The 21,607-nt window shown below is 46.1% G+C and overlaps 1 protein-coding gene across 3 annotated transcripts in view; it reads right to left on the bottom strand.

The window, feature by feature from the left end:
• The window catches only part of MAPKAP1 (MAPK associated protein 1), an 83,968-nt gene that overhangs the window by 1,944 nt on the left and 60,417 nt on the right, over positions 1-21,607 (bottom strand). For 2 of the 3 annotated variants that reach the window (XM_039561732.1, XM_039561733.1), the window contains exons 8-11: positions 19,064-19,171; positions 14,212-14,352; positions 9,638-9,775; positions 424-521 (exon numbers count right to left, since the gene is read on the bottom strand). In XM_039561732.1, coding sequence (XP_039417666.1) covers positions 424-521; positions 9,638-9,775; positions 14,212-14,352; positions 19,064-19,171 — 485 coding nt within the window. The remainder of the gene's footprint in view (positions 1-423; positions 522-9,637; positions 9,776-14,211; positions 14,353-19,063; positions 19,172-21,607) is intronic. The other variant, XM_039561734.1, reaches the window with a different exon arrangement.

Below are 21,607 nucleotides of genomic sequence, written 5' to 3'. Positions count from 1 at the left end.
AGAGGATCAGGGCAGAAAAGCCCCTGTGTGCTGTGTAGGGACACCTGAGGGTGGGGGCAGAGGTGTGAGGGGCAGCAGCACCCAACCCCTGCACAGCACGGGGCTGCTGACCACGTGTCCGGAGGTGGAAACTACCTGGACACAATAAAATCTGATAGTTTCCTATAAAATTCCACAGAAAATGGTGTCTCTGTTAACTAGAAACAAGAACAAAAGGAAATGCTGCACACAGACAGACAGCGGCTATGCGGCTGTTTGAAGGATGAATAAAACAACACACATGGAGCAGCCCATGGGTTAAACACACCCCAGTGGTCCCCAGGCACTGTACCCTTGTGTGTTTCCAGAGCCTCCTGAATACTCACATGTCTAACAAGTGGTAAAACACCAGGATTTTGGGTCACGTTAAAATTTAATACTCACCTTCAGTACAATTTCATTGACAGTAGCAGCATCTGATTCAAAGTAAAGGTGTTTGTAGTCATGATTGCTTAGATATGTAAGTTTAAATATTGCATGACCTGCAAAGATAAGAAAAAAACTGCTTAGAATATTCCTGTAAAGTTTGAGCAGAGCTTGTGTGCCTGACAGAAGAAAACCACAGATGGTGATCTCAGCGTACCATCAGCACGACAGAAGGAAGCAATGAAATGCTGACAGGCTTCTCATGTCATTTCAATTTAAGGCAAGTGGTGGCTTACAGGAGCAGCTGAACTCCAGTCAATAAAGTTCCTTTTCCCATCACATCCCCACTGCAGGAAACGCAAAAATCCATCAAATGGCTGGTTAGCTCTGCTCGGCCCACGACGGCGCTGCAGCTCAGCCACCGCGTCGGGGAACTGCTCACGGGGCGATCCCCGCGCGCAGAGGAGAAGTGTTGTATTGAAAAGAAAAGGGCAATTAATCCCAGAATCACCACTCCAAACCCTCATCCCAAAACACCACGTGAGCCCATCCGGCTGCTGATGGCGAAGGGGAACGTCACCGACTGCACGGCACCGAGGGTCGTGGCTGGGGGCTGGGATCGCCCTTCCCACCCGTGGGACAATTGAATTGAGCTCTACCTGTAACCTGCTGGCACCTCCCTGGTGCTCGGGCCTGTCCCAAACGGAGGTTCTCCGTGCTGGCCCCGTGGACACACGGTGCTGGAGCAGCTGCTCCGTGGCTGCCCTGGGACAACGGCCCCAGACTCCGACACACAGTGCTGGGAGGGACGACTTAGACACAAAGGTCTAATGTGGAACACGTAGGAAGGCAAAATATCCTTCACTTGTATGGATGCTGATTGCTTCAAAATTAAAATTAAATGTATTCTACACATGATACTTTTCCAACGGTTTTCTAATTTATTCAGTTCAACAGTCAAAGTTAGCAATCTATAAAGCAACAGCCACATTACTGTAAATCCAGGTCTTTCCTGCTGGAGAGCTAATTGGAAATCTTATTTACATTATCTAATTCTCCAGATTTCCAAAAAGTGACTGATATATGCTCAGATTGGTGGCCAGGAAATTTGAGATGCAAGTATTTTATTGTGGCATGTTAATTAAACACCATTATGATGCACTAATCTGGAATATAAATTCTATATTGAAAAATTGGCTAATAATAATAATAAAAACCCAACCCTTTAAATCATTTGACAAATGATGCCTCAGTGGTACTAAAAATGCGGAATTCCAAGCTGGGAGCTCATCAGCATGTTAATGCATGCAGCTCTGCCTGGAACACAGCATCTTAATGACTCCAAAAGTGCCAGTGCACCACTCTGGTGGAGATGGGACACAGCACCGTGCTCCACCAGCTCCCACCATTTTCCTTGGACATTGAACAGTCCAGACTGGTTATCAGAAATGAAACTGGCACAAAACAGGGTCAGAAGGACCCCAGCGAGCTGCTGTATTTCGGGTCTTGGAAGGTCATTCTGTAATTCTTGCTGTGGATCAAGACAAAACCTCTTCAGGTGTTCCCTGCTGCCCTGGGAGCCCAGCCTGGCCTCGTGCCCCCGCGATACCACGTGTCCCTCGGGCACTGTCCTGCCCAGGGCAGCGTTCCCGCTGCCAGGGGCACAGAGGCTGCTCCAGTCCTGCCTGCCTGGCAGGGCACTGGCCAAGCGTGGCCCAGGCTCCTGCAGGGGCTCCCGGGAGCCACCGGGGACGCGGCGCCGATGCCGAGCCCGCGGCTGTGCAGGACCAGCCATGCAGAACACGCAGCCCCATCCTGCTGGGACTGGTGATTCAGTGGAAAGAAGCCAAGAAGACTTTTCCTTAGAAAGCCCCATTACAGCATCATGTTTATGGGCTCCAAGTCCACAACACACTACTTACAGCATGAAATATGAGTGCACTGAAATCCTAACTGGCACTTTGCTCTGCTACTCTTCTAGCCAGATGGAATTTATGAATTGTGAGATTGATTTCCTTTTCCAAGAGTGCTTAAATATGTGATGTACCTCTTTCCAATAGAGCACCACCCCTGACAATTCTGAGATCAATAGGAGCTTCCATGGTTTGATGTTTCCGTATGAGAGGATCTGGTAACAAACAGCAGCAGCTCGAGTGGCTCCTACTGCACGTGACAGGATATTTAAACCAAATGCAGATGCTGCACAAGCAGCTGTTACCATCACTCCACACCAACAGTAGCTAGGTGTTTGCAGGGAACCTCAGTGCCCTGCAATCAGGATTAATCAGCTGCACAACAACAGAAAATCCATGTTATTCCCGACTACGTTTGTCCATTAAAACAGCTATGGAAAGCAAATGGAATGACAGGAACTCATCTGTTACCAACAGCTTTTGTCACAGGGCACGTGCAGCCCATGGCAAGCTCAGCACAGCCGAGGGGTCTCGTGCTGATGCCCCTGGTGCCCCTCGCCAGCCCCACCACGGCAGCCCCACTGCAGCAGCAGGAGAGCAACATCTCCCCACTGGTGCCCTTTGGCCTCGGCTCAGAACGCTGATAAATCTTCTCCAGCCCCAACACTAATGGGTTCCTGTGTGGTTACTCCTGGAGAGGAGCCTACAGCTGCTGCTGACGGAAGGGCAGGATGCTAATTCACTGGGAATTCACCAAGGAGAGCTCATTTACTCCTTCAGCACCACGTCTTACATTCAACTGCTCACCCCATCTCCTGATTTTTAGCACCACTGCACTGCCAATGAGGCGAGGGAAGAGGCCCTGCAGTGCCACAGCTCTTGGGTCTCCTCACCCTTCTGAGGGCTGCTGAAACTCCTGGTGCAACCTCCACCCTGCACCTCAGCCCCCAACTTCTCCATGTCCCCATGTTTACACATAGCAGTGAGGAACCCTATGGAATTACAGCTCCAGAATTACTGACCATAATGTGCTTATACGGGTAACAGTCAATCTTGTGCTAATTCCTGCAATCTTGGGAAAACATCCAAACCCTTGGTGGGCCCCACACTGCACCTGATACAGGTAAAAAAATAATCACTATAATCGAAGTAATAAGCTCTTTTTATCAAAGTCTAAAACCCACATTTTTTGCCTGGAAAACAAGATAATTTTTTATCAAGAAAAGATAATTTTTTTACTGAATCTGCCAAAACTAGAAAGTTTTTCTTCTTTCCCTCCCACTTCCCAATTCAGCCCTTACCCAAATCCTCTGTCTGCCAACCCTGCTCTTTAAACAGAATGCAGGGAATTAAGTCACTAATTAGACAGAGGATTAAAAGAATATTCATTAATTGGACAAAGCAGAAAACAAACAAACACTGGGAAATGCAAATTTATGTTAATTTTTCAATATACCTTGATGATTGCTTTGTCATTACAGGGCCATAAGGCAGAAGTCAACAATTAAGAGTTATTAGTGGAATAAATAGCTGGAGAAGGACTCTCTGAAGAACAAAGCACTTATGGACATTGTTTGACATCACTGCTTCTCACTGCTTCAGAAGCTGTGACCTCAACAGGCTCAAACCCTGAAATCTCTTCTCATGGGCCCACAAAGGATGAAAAAGGATTGGAAACACACCAGTGAAAGGTAAGGAAGGAGGATAATAAAATACGCACCAGCAATACCTTTGTACAAAGATACATTTCCTTCAAACCCTGCACGAGATGGGGGAGCCTCTGCTCTCCGACCACTGCTGCATTTCACCCAAAAGCACTGGGGAGGGGCTCAGCTGTCTGAAATCTACTTGTGATACCTCAGAAATGATGCTGTGACCCTGGAGAAGGGCCTGAAGGGCCTATAAAGCTGCAAGAGTTGCATTACCACCAAAAACACCCAACACCCTTCCTGACACCCTCTGGTAACGAAGAAACTTCGTAGGGGATGACACAAGTTGCACCATGGCCGCAGTTGGATTGTCCAGATACGGCCCCGGGCTTGGCTAGGGACAGACAGAACGGGGATGTGGACCTGCGTGTACAGCTGGGGTTAATCCCATTTCATGCCAGTGATATTTATCCCAGAGGTGCATAGTTTAGAGGCAGCGAGGGCAGTCAGTTCTGGATGAAATCCTCACCCCACTGATAGCAGTGGAGTCACTGATGGGTTTGGGCTGCCCACCACGAACCCAGGGTGGATCTCCTCAAACCAGGGCAGTACTTAGGTGGGAACAAACGATAAGACTGTTATGGAAAAAAAAACCAGCTGTGGTCTGGCTGGCTTGCCCCGTTGTCTCAGGCAGCAGCAATTAAAGTGCAGCACACACCCACTTTTGTGTCAAATTGTGGTAACTATTCACACATCTGGATTTTTTTCCCCCCAAAGCCTTTTGTTTCCTCTTCAAATTATTATCAAAGGCAGAACACTAATGAAAATTTTCGCAAAAATGCTGAAAATTGAGGTGCAACTCGGGGTTGCCCAAAACCTCCTCACCAGCAACCTTGTTTGGGAAAAAGATAAATAAATCAAAATGCAGTGTTTCCACATGGCAATCGGCTCCTCCACTGCGTCTGCACCTCATCAATCACGCATTGTCTGCCGGAGAGGCGAGCCTTGTAAATGTCACATCCACTCAGGCCCGAGGAGAGGCGAATCAAAATGCAGCGAGGAGTTTTAATTGGATAGTGTAATTAAACTAAAAAACCCCAGCAGAATAGCTTTGACAGGATAGATGAAGACCCCTTTTAATAGGGCTACAAAACAGATTTGTTAAAAGGATGAGGCAATGCGCGCTCCTGATTGCGCTCAGGAGAACTTTTATGGAGAGGCTGTTCAAGGGGGACGCAGTTAATCAGCGCAGCCCCGGCTGCGGCAGGAGCCGCTCCAGCGACGCCGTCCCCGACCCGCTCCTGTCCCTCCGCAGACCCCTCCCTGCCAGGCCCTTCTCTGGTGGGACACATCCTGCTGAGTGCTGCCCCAGCCTGGCGCAGCCCGAGCCCACCAGGGCACACGGAGCCGTCGGCACAGCCACGGCCATCTGCGCCCGCTGCCGTCCCCCAGGCACCCCCTGCCCGCACAGCGTGGCCACGGGCGGCCTCATCCCTTCTGTTCCACGCTTGGACATTCCTTCCACTCCAACCTGAAGTTTGGATTAGAATTAGAACCTGTGATTAGTCTCCTATTGAGTAGGAATTTTACTGTGTTACTTCGCGCTCCGCTGTGGGAGCAGCGATATCAGGAACCAGCACGTGATATTTTGTGCACCATTTGCAGAGCACACACCGCCTCTGCTCTGGCCCCACTGCAGGCTCTGAGCGAACCTGCAATGGCTCTATTTAAACTCCCAGAGCAGCAGGAACCCAACACCTTCCCAACATTTTCTGGGTATTTTCAGCCCTCCCACAACCCAACAACAAATTCGTTAAATTAGTATTACCCAATGTGCATAATCGGGAGGAACTGGACACTGAATTAAAACATCAAATACCTTTAGCTTTAAATGAAAACTACATAAAGGGGGTTCAGGCATCACTCTGGCTATCACTTACAGCCAGGGTGAATACTGCTGGAAAAGCTATTTTCGTGCAGATGTGGAATTCAATGGGAAAGACTGACTCGTGTAGCAACATCAATCAAAACGTCGGCTCGGCTGGCAGCTCTCGACAGTAAGGCAGGTTCAAAGGTCACGGGATAAAGAAAAAGCCAAGCTCTGGTTCAGCTCTAATATCTCCTCGCTGGAAGTCTTACCGAGGTACCTGCCCCCCTTCTGTACTCGCAGCTTTCATTAATCTTCTTGCCATCTTTTTTAACTAGTCATGCAGAACCGCTCGATAGCGAGACATATAATGGGGAGGCCCTGTGCCTATTACCAGGTTAACACTCTGTTAAGCCCCAGTGCAACAATGGAATCAGAATTTAAAGGAAATCTTCAGCTGCAGGGTGCAAAGCGGGCAATTAAATTACAAACTGAAGTTACCCATGTACTCTGTGACCTACGGAACACCTTTGTTTAGACTTACCTTCATACTGAGGGTATTTTGACATAGCAACTGAGATGTCTCTGCTTTATGGAAACAAAAAAAAGGCAGATAAGGGATCACAGAGAATGCTGCTTCAGTGTTTCAAGTAAATTATCAAACAAATCCAATTTCTGCAGCTCGTATAAAAGCACAGATGCCTGGGAGAACCTCAGGGCAGGTGCCTGGCCCATCAGGCGTGGTGGCCCCGTGGGGCTGCCCTGGGCTCAGCCAGTGCCCGGCAGCCCTGGGCATCCGCCACGGCCACTCGGGCCACAGAGCACTGCACATGGGCAGCGGGCAGTGACACTGAAGTTTCTCCCCTGTCCAAGTAATGTAAGAGACATTACCAGAATCAGATTTCCTTTAAATTACACTATTGCAAAGGGATATAATTGTATTAAACATATTATGTTGCTTCCTTAAGACTTTATATTATGTACACTTAATTGAGATACAAAGCTCTTTTCAGCTATAAAAATGACAACTACTTTATTAAGGCTTAAATCTTATTTCTCCATGATAGGATGCTTCCTTTCAAGACTCAAAACATTCAGAATCTCTCCTGATAATCAGGCTGAACCTGATTTAAAGAAGATGTTCGTGCCCGGTGTTGTCAGTTTCTAATGTCATCGGAGCAAGCCAGCAGGGCCATTACCTCTTCCCTCAGTCTAAATCCAGGGAGTCTGATTTAATTTACAAATAAAACTTCAAATTCTGACCCAGGGCTACTACAAGGGCAAACAAAAATCATCAGCCGTCCCTGCCTACAATCCCCCCACTAATGGCAAATGAGATGCCAGAGCTTTCTGTTTTCATTTTCTGTCCTCAGTGCAGGCAGCTCCGAGTTCTGTGAACTCACAGCACAGGAAAACTCAGCCTGTCCAGAACAGCTCCGAGCTGTCCATCAATATTCCCACCACGTCAGCTCTGAAGCTGTTGAGTCCTTTCACACCCACACAAGTGCCACTAAAGCTTCGTTGCACGACCGAGTTCAGAGAGACCTAAGGAACACGTGTACGAGACTCCACTGCACCCTCACGCTGCTCCCAGCACGCAACCTCTATCCCCAATGCCCCTGGCCCTTACTAAAAAGTAGGGTCACATTTGGAGGCTGGTGCAAACCCTTCACCTCTTCAGAACTACAAGAGTCCAGCCCAGCAAAGCGGAGCTCAGCTGGGTTCCAACCCCACTGCGGTGCCTGGGGAGGGAAGGCAGCCCCAAACCCAGAGCCCGGCGCAACGGGACAAGCACAGCACTTCTGAAAGAGCAGATGGAGCATGTTTGTGTTACAAGAGATAAAAACATGAAAACAAAATATATTGCAGAACTCAAAGACCTTATCTGTACTCAGCCTTTCTTTGCAATAATTCATTCAAGAAAGATCCGGGAATAATTTTTGATGTAAACTCTGCTACAAACATACATCACTGTGCTGATAAAAATCACAGACAAAACTTGTGAAATACAGTGAGTTTCATTCCTTTATGCTGCTAAAATAACTTTTTTCCATTTAAAATTCAAGAGATACTGATCTGCTGTTCAGTTCCCCAAAATGCATCATTCTGAGATGTCACACTAAAAGTCTTTTCTGCTGGCCTAAAATAATGACTTTTGGAACATCTTTAGTGAGTTGGGAAAAGGTCAGCAGTTTCAGGAGGAAGTATTTTCTCCTTCTGGAACTGTGCTAAGCCATTATTTAGTAGGAGAAGTTTAAGATGTTCACATGACAATGAGCAAATAAACCCCTCAGTGCTGTAATGGTTGCCTTGGTCACAACCTGTCAGTGTCCTCTCCAAAGCCACCGTGACTCTTCACTCAGTGGTCCCCATGTGCAGGTACTGCCCTCCTGCACCTGGGCTCTCTCTGGGGGTTGAAATTCCTGGGTTGGCAGGATTTGGGTACAAACACAATTTCCCACAGCAGCAGGTGCTGCCTCTGGGGCTGGAGAGCCCCATCCTGGCAGGACGGGGTCTGAGGTGTCCAGGGATTGTGCCCTGGTGTGTTGACAGCAGTGGAAACCTCAGATTTCAATCCGACTCTTCAAATACAGCCTCATTTTGTGGGCACCACTTTATCCCCTCAAATGTTTGCATTTGCAGTGAAATGTGGCCGCAGTGCAGAGGTGTGACAGGGTTTACCAGCACAAACTGCCCCCGGCACTGTACACAAAATCCTCACGAGTTTCAGACTACCAGGTCACTGGGGAAGCTTCTCCTTGGGGTCGTGCCTACCCAAGGACCATGAAATCTTGATGGAGAGACAGAAGACAATGACTAGACGAAGAACATGGAGTAGGAAGGGGTAATGAAGGGGAGAAAGATATAGTTCAATAATTGCTGATAAAATCTGTGGCAGCCATAAATTTACTCTTCCAAGAGAATTCAACAGATCATTACCTCTGTAAATATGTATCACATAATTCTCCCTCTCTGTCACCTTGCAGATAAGTACTTAATACCAGCATCTCACTACCCTGCAGAGGCACAAGTGCAGTAAAATCCATCTGAGCTTTTGAACTGCAGTCACTTTTTGATAGTAGACAGTTCCATTTTGGCCCCACTGGGAGCCATTGCCCAATTTCCCCAGGGCCCATCCTGCGCTTTTTAAAACAAATTTTCCAGATAGAAACTCTCATTACTCTACTGACACAACAAGCAGAAGCCCTTCCTTTTTATTGCACTCTACAGAGCCAGCTCTGACCTTTGGGTGATGACTGAGCTGGGATGTCCAGCCTGTCCCCAAACCTGGCTGTCACCGCCGTCCTGGCCCGGCCACCACTATGGAACAGAATGCCCAGAGTGGCACCTTCCATCCCAGTGACCCTGCAGCCATGGCTGAGGCAAATTCAGACTGAGCTGACACTTACTGTATGTCTGAGATCCTCAGTTGCACCAAAGATATTTAAAACAAGTCTGAAAGCTAAAAAGTTGAAAAAATTGCAATTATGTTGAATCATGGATTTGCTGGCTCTGCTGCAGGGCTGGAGACAGCTGGGCAGAGCCAGTGTTCCCTTGGTGTGACAGTGGGCAAGAAACACTGAGTGATGCCATTAGCTGAGAGCAGCATCAAAGGACACTCGTAAAATGTGTGTCTGTTTATGCTGTGTTCTCTATAACAGAATTGAGTCAGATTAAAAACATCCTGTAATGAATAAAATACACCTATAGAAAGAAAAGGACATGGTAGCAATAATTCTTTGGACATCGAGCACATCCAGGGAGGCAGAGAAGAGAGAACATAAATAAAAAGGACTACTCACTTGGGCTTTTTTCTTCCGCAAGGTCACAGGCACAGAGGAGTTCAGAATCGATTGAAATGGGCTTCTGCTTAATCCAAAACTTAGTGCTGGCCTTCTGATTAGTAACAGGGTCTATCTCTACCTTGTCTCCAGAAATACCTGAGATGAGAAAGAATAGAGAGCCACAACAGTGATCTGTTTAACCGATTTCATATCAGCCGTTTGACACACTTTATAAATCTTAAATGGGCTGAAGGTATATTGCCCTTCTGGGCTTTCTGAAAGCATGGCAGCTTTTGAAACCAGAAGCAAATGGTTATCAAACTGCATTGATAATCTGCATTTTATTCTCCCACATAAGCATACCAAAAGAAAGAAATATCACAGAAAAAATTATTCTAAATGCATACAGAGCTCTTCTGGAAGCAGCAGCTACACGAGCTGCGAGATTTATAGGAGATAGTGCTGGTTCTGCAGTCACCACTGCTCTGTGTAATAGACACTATCACCACCAGCCCCACTCCATCTGCTGTACAGCACACATAGAATCACAGAATAACAGAACCAGAGGCTCAGAATATGCTGGGTTGGAAGGGACCCATCAGGATCATTGAGTCCAACTCCTGGCCCTGCACAGGACATCCCAAGAATCCCCCCTGTACCTGAGAGCCTCTTGAACCCAGGCAGGCTTGATGCTGTGCTCACTTCCCAGGGGAGCCTGTTCCAGAGCCCAACCCTGCTCTGGGTGAAAACCCTCTTCCTGATATCCAACCTAAATGTCCCCTGACAGCTTCAGCCGCTTCCTTGGGTCCTGCCACTGGTCACAAGAGCAGAGATTGGTACCTGCCCCTCTGCTTCCCCTCGTGAGGATGCTGAAGTTGACAATGAGGTCTGACCCCAGTCTTTTCTTCTCCAAACAAAGTGCCCTCATCTGCTGCTCGTAAGACTTCCCCTCCAGACCCTTCTCCATCCTCGTGGCCTCCTTTTGATGCTCTCTAATGGCTTAATGTCTTTTTTATGTTGTGGTGCCAAAAACTGCACACAGTACTCAAGGTGAGGCCACACCAGTGGCAGAGGGCAAGAAGCATCCTGCTGGAACCAGTTCAGCAGCTGTTGACGCAGCTGAACAAACTTCCCAGGCAGCTTTTAACATCTAGGTGTGCAGAGCCTTAAAAACAGTGATGTGTCTTCAGCCATGAGTTACAGGGTGAAGCTCATGAGATATCGACAGAATGTCTGAATTTGAAAACCACATCCTTGGCAACTCCAAAGCCAAGGAGGCAGGAGCCTGGGGGGGGGTCTGCCTGCAGCCCCTGCCCCAAGCCCAGGTCGGCCTTGCCCACCCCGCGGGTTATGGGAACACCCCGTTAACCCAACAATGCGCTCTGCCATTACACACACGTCACATCAGAGAGATCACACTGCAATTAAACATTGTATCAAGATACCAATTAACATCCAGGCTGCTGGAACTCACTAATTTGAGTAGGATGAGGCTGTATCTGGAGCCCATTTTGGTCTGTGATTTAATTTTGGATAGATTATGTAAAATCGGTGTTGGTATTTCACTGTAATGGTTCTTTATTCCAAATGGTATTTGCTGTAGTTTAAGGAAAATATGGAAGCTGATGATACAAAGTCTTATTTTCTCACTAAAAAAAAGTCAAAGGAAGTTCTAAAAATAAAAGTGCAAATTCTTTGTGTGCGAGGGCTGTTCCCCATCCCTTCCTCTAAGAGCATCACCCCTAAAAATATCCTCAGGAAAATTTCAGTATTTGGTCCTGCAACTTCAGAATTCACAGTCAGTCAATACTGTTAATGCACCTTGTTAATTTGATAGGATTTGTCAGGTAACTCCACTGGAAAATTATATAAAACTGTTCCAGATGAACAGATGATAGTGACATGAATTAAAGTGATAGAACAATAGTGGAATATAAACCAGAAATGACACCCAAAGTGGCTGTTGATTTATTGCCATCCTGAGTTTGGTTCTGGGCTTCCATGTATATTAGTGCTACAAATCTGGGTCCATTTAGCAGCGAGATGCTCATACATACATCACCAGCTCCTGCTCCAAGCCAAGGTCACTCCCCATTGCATCAATCTTCTCAGCAGAGGCTACTTCACCATTTTGTAACCATCTCAGATGGAACAGACTTCCTCCTCTTTCATCTTTTTTTTATCATGTAAAATACACTTTAACTTCTATTATTTTTATCTGCAAATTGTTGCTGTATACTTCATCCATTATTTCTGTATCTCGACATCGCTGGCTCAAGCTAACCCACATCCAGAGAGCACATTGACAAAGAATGTTGTCTTTTTTGTGTTATTGTTCTCACAATCTGGATGTGTTGAAACCTAAAATCAAAACAGTATTGTGTCTGTGGCTTCTGCAGTCTCTGTCTCGCAGCACGAATCACTCATACTCAAAACCTAAGTAAAAATGCTGCTTCTACTATTTTTTAAATTCATTCATTTTGTCAAAAGAAATGCCAGTCCAGTAACACTGTTCTGTTCTTGCTCCCTTTGTTGTGGTCTGCAATTGCCCCCCCCTTCTGAAATACTTGCCAGCAGTTGTTTTCCCAGACAATATGCTCCTGTTAGTTCTGCTAATGTAATACACAAGTAAATGTGTCTTATTCCTCCACAACACGATACAGCCTTTGTAAAACTGCTCAGAGTGCTGCTGTGTGTGCATTACCCTGCAATATGGGCTGAAACACAAACCCCAGACCTTAAACTGCCACCTTAAATGCAATAACCCCATCACTCAGAGGGCTGGGCACTCCTCCCATGGCCATCCACATTTCACCTTTTACTACAGAGCTATGCACAATGCACAGACAATCAAATTTACTCCCGAATTTTTCATAAACCTTGTCTCAAATTCAATGATCAGGCCTCAAAGCAGCTAAAACATTTCAAAAAGTGCAATCTGCTCCTGCACAGCCACCGACACCATTGATCTGCCAACAAGGAGCAAAGCAATGGCACGGGATTCTTGGGGTCCTCGAGAAACACTTGCTTTGCTGTGGCTGCTACACAGAACTGATGGCACAAAAAGGCTGCACAGAAAAGTCTTTGCAACTGGCCATCATCAAACTGCTGGAGAACAGCTCCCAGACCAGTTACTATGACTGAAGACAAAAAACTAGCCCCCGTTTTTTCCATTTCAGGGAGGAAGAAGCAGTCTGTCACTCACAGGTAACATGTAACACTCATAGCCCAAACCCAAACAGCCCCTCAGCCCTTATTTTACCAGTGCTGCTCCTTTGATATCTTTAAAAAATTCAGGATAAAACCCAGCAACTTTGACTTTATCGAAAGATTTTGATTTTCTACAATTGCTCATGGTTTGAACACCCTACTGAGGTTTTCTTTGATTTTTAAAAAATAATTAGATTATAAAACCCCATTGTCAGCGCACTGCCATCAAAATCACGCAAGTTCACAGATTGTTATAAAAGGGAAATTTTATGGTCCTTACAGCACTGGGCAGGGTCAGCTCCTCCACTGCTGCACAAGTTAAGCCATTTGTTTCATTTAACAGCTCTTCTCCCTTAACCATTTATCTTTAGTGATCTGTCATGACCTTTTCAAGCTCTCATTTCTGACACTTTCCAGATACAGTGAGTCAAACTTCACTGGAAGCAAACTATCACACCCCGAGAGTTTGTTCAAACACAGCCAACATGCCCAGCACTGCCCTGCTCCTGCACCAGCAGATAAATCCTGCCTTAACTAGACAGCTCAAAATAAACCAAAAAAGCCTCTTCCATGAGAATTTTACAGACATGTATTCTTACATGTGCTTCAGGATGGAAGAATGAAGAGACTGTAGTGACAGTAATACAGGAGTTGGTACAGTTTAACAATTCTACTGAATTCTACAGAATAAATGTATTTTGCAAACATTATGGCACTTAATATCTTACTGCTGAATCATTTCTTTATGGAAGTATTTGCAGGAATGTCACAGGTCACCTACCAATGCATCATTAATCAAATTTTCACAATTTAAACACAAAGATAAAAAGCCATTCAATCATTTTAAAACAGTAATGGGGCTTTTATAATTCAGGATTCTGTCAGTCCTTGGCCTTCGGGTTTTCAAAAGCATTCAGTGAGCCAATAAGGACAATATAAAACCTTTAGAGAATGCTCGTTTATTTTGCTCCACCTCAAATTTCCACTAGGTCGTTAAAAATCTTTCAGTCTCAGAAAAGGAAAAACCCAGCAATTCCCAATTTTGCAAAGCCTCATTTAAAAATAACAAAACAGTTGGCAAGAAGCTTTCCATTAGGAAGCCTAGACTGAAAAAAAGAGACGAGGTCATTAAATAATGGCCTTCGTTCAGAGGCAACATGTGCAACTGATTGGGGATAATAAAAATACTGAAGTATTTTCAACAGAAAGCAATACTTTTAACTGCTGAAATGCCAGTAACACTTTCAAATGCTCCACGAGAAAATGGACCAAGGTGAAAATGATTGCTTCAGAATGGCCTGAGATGGCCAGGCAGCTGTTAGTGACAGCCAAAGGTCTGAGCTGCTCCTTTCTGCTCCGTGCCACGGCACGGATTGATTTACCTAACTGCACATCCGTGGTGAACCGCAGCCGGTGGATCATGCTGACTTTGAAGGACTTGTAATGGTGGCTGCTGAGCATGTCCTGGACTGTGGCAATATCGATCTGGGGATCCTCCTCCGAGACCTCTTCTCCTCTTGAACCTGCAAAACAAGGCCAGAGTCCTGAAGGAGAGGTTTGGCACAGGGCACACACTCAGCCGGCGCGGCAGTACCGCCATGGGGAGCTGGCTGAGGAACCTAAATGCTCAGGGAGTGTCTCTGGGAGGAGGAAATTCCATCCTCCACCCCAGGTCAGTCACTAAGGCACTGAGGCCACGATGACAGACCTTTGTGGCCGCAGGAAGAGCAGCACACCATCCCAGTGGCCAGTTCCTGGGCAGCACGAGGGAGCCCTGGACCGCAGGTATCCCAAGGGCTGAGTGGGGGGACCCTGCTGGGCACCCACTGCCTGTCACCCAGGAAGGAGCCCAGGGAGGGGGCCAGAGTTGCCCAGAAGTCCACCCAGAGGTGGGCCCAGAGGTGTCTGTCCCCAGAGGTGCCACCCTTGATGCCAGCACCAGTAGAGATCTCCCGTGTGCCGGCAGCACCCTGGGCACATTGATGTGAAGCTGCACTTATTTACTGATTAGTATTCTCATTACCACTGCAGGTACTGCCTTTATAAAAGGCAACAACTCATTAAGCCAAAACGCCAATTACTGAAAAAATATAACACACTTTAAAGATTTTTTACATTTTATGACGTTGGATTAACACCAATTTCAACATTACTATAATGTGATATATAATTGCACAGAGTAATTTCGATGCCAGCTGCTAATAAAGCACCTCAGCTCGAAATGATCATTCAGATGCTGGTAGATAAAGTGGCATAAATACGTTTGAAAACTGATTTAGCTTCTTACAGGAGATCCTGAGGAATGACACATTTTGTTTAATATCTTGGCTAATGTAGTCCTAAAAGCTGAACCAACTGCCAGTTCAGAGAACTAAATTTGCTGCAGGAGATTAATGAAAACTTTATATTTTGCTGAAATTTTAATAATGGGAAGATGAGATGATGGAGTTTTAGTACAGATCTTAAAGCTCCAGCAAAGCAGTTACCAACTTGTTAGATTTTTCAGTATTAATTTTGCTTGAGACTTGTACTGTTGGAGTGGCCTCAACACTACACCACCGTGAGCACCTGCTGTTAAATGAGTCCAAAACCACATGGAGAGCATAAAGCAGGAGATTCCCATGTCACAGGCTTTCACCACAGCTTTCCCAATGCTGCCCTCCCCACGCACCACGGACCTTCCTTTGGGGAAGGGGGACACCAAAGGGTTAAGTTACAAATGGGGCTGTGCCATTCGATTTGAAAGGATTCCAAAAATCAAATTAAACAGTCTCCATGTGAATTTATGCAGAGCCATCTTAACACTGCAACCACTCCATGCTCCAGAATGACAAGATAAATTGTAATGGCTCCTTCCGAGACATTACAATGCATTTTGTCACAGACCCCTGTGTTAATGTCTCTATACTATGGATTATCATAATGTATCATGTCAAACCCTCATGCTGCACTACTCCAAAGATACACTGAGATATGTCAAACTTTTTGGTGCACTTAGAAGCATCTTGAGAGACTGTGGTGTGGCGGTGCCTGGAAGGGAAGCAGGAGGATGGCAGTGGCACTGCTGCCCTGCTGCTGAGAGCCAGCCAGGGCCCTCCTCCGTGCTGGAAACCAATGGGATGTCCTCACAACCCTGTCCCCATAGTGTGTGGTCACAATGGCACCCTGTGCTGGGACAGGAGCCGTGACACAGCAGAACTGACCCCTCCAGCGGACCCTGGGCTGCCCACACAGCCCCCAGGACAGGCCTGAATCCCTGTGAAGCAGAGTGAGATCGGTCACTCGGGCCAACCTCCTCACTGAAAATCCTGATTTTCAAATGAGACCAACGGCAATGGAACAACAGCACCAGATCCATGAGCTGGAAACAAGGCAGAAGCTAAACCAGGAGCCTCCTCTGACAGGGACCCCTGCCAGCAGCGGGGGACAGATAAAAATGACACATTAGGAATACCACAATACTGAAATGTCATATGCAGCCTATTCAAGAGCAAGTGAACCTGCATTTCCTCGATAAAACAACAAAATACAAAGTTAACTGCACTGCAAAAATGTCCCTTATTACTTTAATGTACTAGAATATTGCTTAATGAAAGTTCTTAATTGCAATACAATTAATTACATACACAGAGTCCCCAATTACATTTTCCAATAAGACATTGGCTTTGCTATAGGTCTAAAGGCACTAAACCAATTTTAATATATTAAGACCAATTTCCCTTGAATACTAATTACTATCTAATGATAAAATGAGAAAGAGGAACTTTCCAGAAATAAGATGGCAAGAATAAAACTAAATTAGCCATGAACGGCTTGCTACCACACATAAAGGCATTCCACATTACAAAGTGCAGCTTTCAGTTTAAAGATAAATCTTTGTGCAAGTTAAAAGTTCTGCACACTGGAAGCAGTTTATTAGCTTGAATGCTATTAGTAAATGCTGGATGGAAAGGGGATTTCTCCATACATATTTCTTAATAATGGAAAGTTTTTGTTTCATTTAATACTCTGAAATATAAACTTTCTCTTTGCCCAAAGGAATGTGGCTGCTCTTCTCCCAGCAGATGCTTGGCATCATCCAGATATATATTTATAAATCACTATGAGACTATGAAGAGCACATTTACAAGTAATAGCTGTTACAACAGAGTTTTTTCTGACTGGCATATCAAAGCTAAAAGTATTTCAAATCAAGACAGAATGCACAAAGTGAGTATTTCAGTTTGATGATAGGATTGACAAGCCATTATTTTATTAATAGTGCAAAACTGTCAATATTTCTATTCTAATGTCATGCCAAAAGATAGCTCCTAAGCACCCCAAAATCCACTTCCTGACCGTGCAAGGGGCAGCCAGGCTCTGCACAAGGCAGGAATTGTGGCTGATCTCACAAACTGTACTGTCCTGGAGGGCCAACACACAGCCCCGAGCAGGGACAGTGCAGGATCACCCTGCCATGGGAATCCCCCCCGAGCAGGGCTCCAGATCGTGCTCCTAGATGGGCACCATTGCTGTGCTAAATGAGGGCAGCAGTGCTCCCCAGTTAGGGGAATTTGGACCTGGTGGCCTCAGGGATCCATCCCACACCTCTCCAGTGCTCTGTGGAGGAGTAGGGCTTGCTTTGGTGTGCTCTGGCGGGGAGGGAAGGGGAGCAGTGCAGCACAAGGACTTCAGGAGAAGGGAAAAGTGTCCCCACAACACTGTGACTGACATTTACTTTGAGCCAAGGCTCCTGAGGCTCTCCTGGAGCAGAGCTGACTGACTGCCTCCTGATACACCACTTAGAAACTTCCAACAGATTTACTCTTTAAGTAATGGTGCAACCTGAACCCAGGCACCCACAAGAGCAAAGACCTGCAGGATATACAGCTACAGGCCACAGCCTGGATTCCTCCACAGATGATGAAAATACATTAAAAATGCAGTATCTGCAGTATTCTTTTAATTACAGAGCCCAGGTTAAAAAAAACGTTATTTTAAATCACAAGCAAAACCCATGGAAGTATGACTAGTGTGCATCATTTCATAGATTAAAAATCGATACAAAAGTAATAGGTGGGATGCAGACGTCGAGGAATTCTGGCTTGTGGAAGAGCACAACTCGATTAGTGAGGTCAGAATTGCTCCATTTCCTCAGCACAGCCCCCCTGCTCCCTCTGGCCAAGGTCTCTCCTACAGATTCTCAGAACCATTTTATGAAGAAATGAACCAGGAGCACCAGGAATATTTTGGGAGCAAGTCCCACCCTAAGGAGAGCAGCAGCCCAAGCTGTGGGTGTTAATCTCAGCCCCAGCAGCACTGGGAGCTCCTGGTGCTGTGTCTCACTTCTGCTATTCCCTGAACAGAGCAGAGGCTGGAGCCAGGAATGATTTGGGGATGCTCTGCTGCCACTCTGGGATAAGGTACAGTTGCTATGGCCAAAAAGCATCAACTGAAAGGTTTAACCTTTGCACAGAAAGAAAAAACTCTTCCACTACCTGAAGCAGGCTCTTACTATGGCTGTGTGCAGCGTTCTTGGCTGAGACCAGGACTGACCGGTTTTACCATTAGTACAATCAACATTTTTACACAAAATGGAATGAAAGAACACCAAAACTGAGAGCTGTTGTAAAGAATGAAGAATGGACCAAAATGCCATGGGGAACAAACACAAATCAGTGTTGTATGTCTTTTTTTAAAATTTCATATTGTTTCATGTGAAGAAATAAATCAGGAAATAAATATTAGGATCATTAAAACAGTAATAGAATAAAAATATTTGAGCAGAGCAGGAGAGAAGATTATTTGTCTGGCACTTCAAAAATCATCAAACTGCTTTAGTTATTTCTGCATGGCTAATTACTTTAAATTGTATTAGAAAACCCCAGTGCCTCTGACAGCCACATTGACATGGCACAACACCCTGCAGACCAACCCCTTGACTCACTGAGCAATGTCTGCAACACAGACAGGTTCATATTTCGTGTTTTTCAGGGTTGGTCTTAACTTTACAGAGCAGAGTTTAACAGCAAAAGATTAATCATGAAGTGATAAACAGGATGCAGACTATTTACTAAAGGTATGAAATCCATCATTTCCCTCTGGAATATTGTTTTGGCACCAGGGAGAAGTGCCTCGGGACAGAGAGTCTCGTCAAAATGTACTTGCCCAGACAGTACAGCTTGTGTTCCAAAATACATAACTTATGTGAGTTTAAGCAGTTTACAAGAGCAAAAGTGAAAAGGGGAAACATACTGTTCTCCCGGACAAGGCAGAATTCCAAAGTGCTCTGGCTCTCCAAGGTACAGTCTAAATCTACTGGGACATTAGGTTCACTCTGCTTCTCCAGCCGATACTGAGGACCTGAAACATAAAGTAACTTGTAAAATCATCTGTTTTCTAACAAAGTGATGGCTTAGCACGTTCAACTAACACGAGGTTACTTGCAGCCCAGGAGCACAGCAGGTGGGTGTCGATGTCTCAAAGCCCCTTGCCAAAGGGAAGGGCCCTGTCAGAAGCTGGAGGATGGTGTGGAAGGAAACAAAACATTCCCATTGTCTTCAGCTGTCCCCGGTGTGACCTGACAAACCCCTGTCCAACACTCCCACGTTGTTCCTATACCAGATGAGCCTGTACCAAACCCCCTGCCCATGCTACGGGGCAGGAGTATGGCCTGGTGTGGGAAATGCCTGCTCAGACCTTGGTGTACACCCAGGGGGGATTTTCTGGGCATCTTTCCAGAGTGGAGAAGCCCCCTGTGTTTGCTCGCTGCTGCCTATTCCTCTCACCTGCACAGAGCACTGGGAAATACCTGGGAAGGAAATCAGCCCTTCCTTATGAACTGCATTTTGTGGTGAAACCCACACGTGCAGCCGGGCAGGGCTCAGCTGCTCTCACGCGCCAGCAGTGACCGGCGCTGCTTCCCCGGCTGGGCTGGGACCATGTGCCACGGGGGCCTGGCATCAGCCACAGCTCCAGGCTGCATGGAGCAGGCAGGTCACCGAGAGGTGGATTTTAGCTTTCTCCAGAGTTCTGTGCACTATTACCACTGAGCTGCATCACGCAGAGGGACAGATACTGCTGCTTTGAATGAATTATTTTCACATTTTAACAGTAGATCTTGAAGGTTCAGGTGCCAACTTCTTTTCTCCCCAGCCAAATCCCTGAAGTAAGGACAATACCACTTAAAAAGGTGTTTTACAACTACAGAAAATGTATCAAAAATTGTTTTTACAAAACCAGGCCATTAAAACAAAAATCTTTTCATTGAATGGATCTTTAAACTACATGCCTTAACTGGAACAAAACCAGGACAAACTGATCCAATTCCAGGTGAAGCCCCACGAGCCAGCTGTAGCCCTGCTGTCCTGACAGTGGTCAGGAGAGGCCCTGGCTGGGTGGGGGGATCCCAAGTGCACCAAGCTCCAGGCGGGATCCCGACGAAGAAAAGCCCCTTCCAAGGGCAGGAGCTGGTGGGGGCCAGTGCCCGCCTGTCCTTGCTCCACCCTGCAGCAGCACACTGACTCCACTCCTGCTCACACTTGAGAGCTGAAGTGCACACCAAGTTCTCAGCTGTGTATTTTCCATATAATCCAGTAAAATAACCTAAACAGACACCCAAAAAATCTTAAGTGAGTCAAACCTTTAACCAAGTCTCAAAGTAACAAAAAACCTGGAACTGAAATAACGAAATCTATTCCCTCTACTTAAAAGATTTCTGACTGTTTGCTGACTTTGAATTAAGAGCATATATGATGAAATATTTAAAATATATTAAAAAATTAAGTCTTTCAGCCTCCGATGGCACGCCTAAGGAATGGAATTTGTTAGCCAATTAATTTTAAATTTACTACAGCAGAATTTCAATTACAGCTTCTCATTCTATCTCCCCAAAGCCACGTGAAGCACTCCCTGCTTGGCCCAGGCGCGTTCCCTCCCCGAGTGGAGCATTACAGACTCCTCGTATTCCCAATGCCACTCAGAGCAGATACAGTGCCAGGCTTTTTGCAGGACACAGGAGGAGCCCCAGCAGCTCCCACCCTGCCCAGTGATGGCACGTGGAGCTGCCAAAGCATCTGCAGCGCAAACCGCGCTCGAAAAGCGGCAGAGACGTCTCAGTGCAGCACAAAGAAAGGCAAACAGATCCAGCACCATCACTGCTCCTCTCCCAGCTACTGAAAATGTGATTAACAATTTAAATTTAAAATAAATTAAATAAACAGAGGCCTGCTTGTTAGGCAGAAGCAAAATATACTGAAACAAATCTCAAAGCAGTAAATAAATTTGGATTTAAAATCTGGTGTAGGTTTAAGAACAGGCCAGTGACAGCAAAACCCAATGGCTTTGTTCATCCCAAGCACCTCCCAGAGATTCCCAATCTGCATCCAGGGGAACTGCTGGCTCCCATCTGAACATCTGCGGTGTTGGTACCTGGTCCCAAACCCCTGCTCAATGGGGGCAAACCCTGACATGATGAAAGGTTAAATGCAGGCAGGGTTCACCGTCCCTCCGTGTGGATCCGATTCCACCAGCTGGATCCACCCCAAAAACGGCATCAGCCATATCAGAAACAGCCCCCATGCAGCTGAACCCTGTGGAGAGCCATCAGGGATCACACCCCTCAACACACCCTCCAGTGGCAAAGGATCGTTTTTATCTGGAGCAGCTTGAGAATTCCATGATCAGGTAAATTGTTTTACCCAGTTTGTGTCAAGCCTGTATTAACTCTGCTAATAAAGCAGGGAAATAAAGCTCCAGAGCAGGAACCAGGTCAAGCTGCCCTACGGATAACTCCTTAAA

This window comes from Corvus cornix, chromosome 17 (assembly GCF_000738735.6).
Source record: "Corvus cornix cornix isolate S_Up_H32 chromosome 17, ASM73873v5, whole genome shotgun sequence".
NCBI lineage: Eukaryota > Metazoa > Chordata > Aves > Passeriformes > Corvidae > Corvus > Corvus cornix.
Note: the sequence above shows the minus strand (reverse complement) of the source record. Positions and strands in the feature narration are given on the sequence as shown.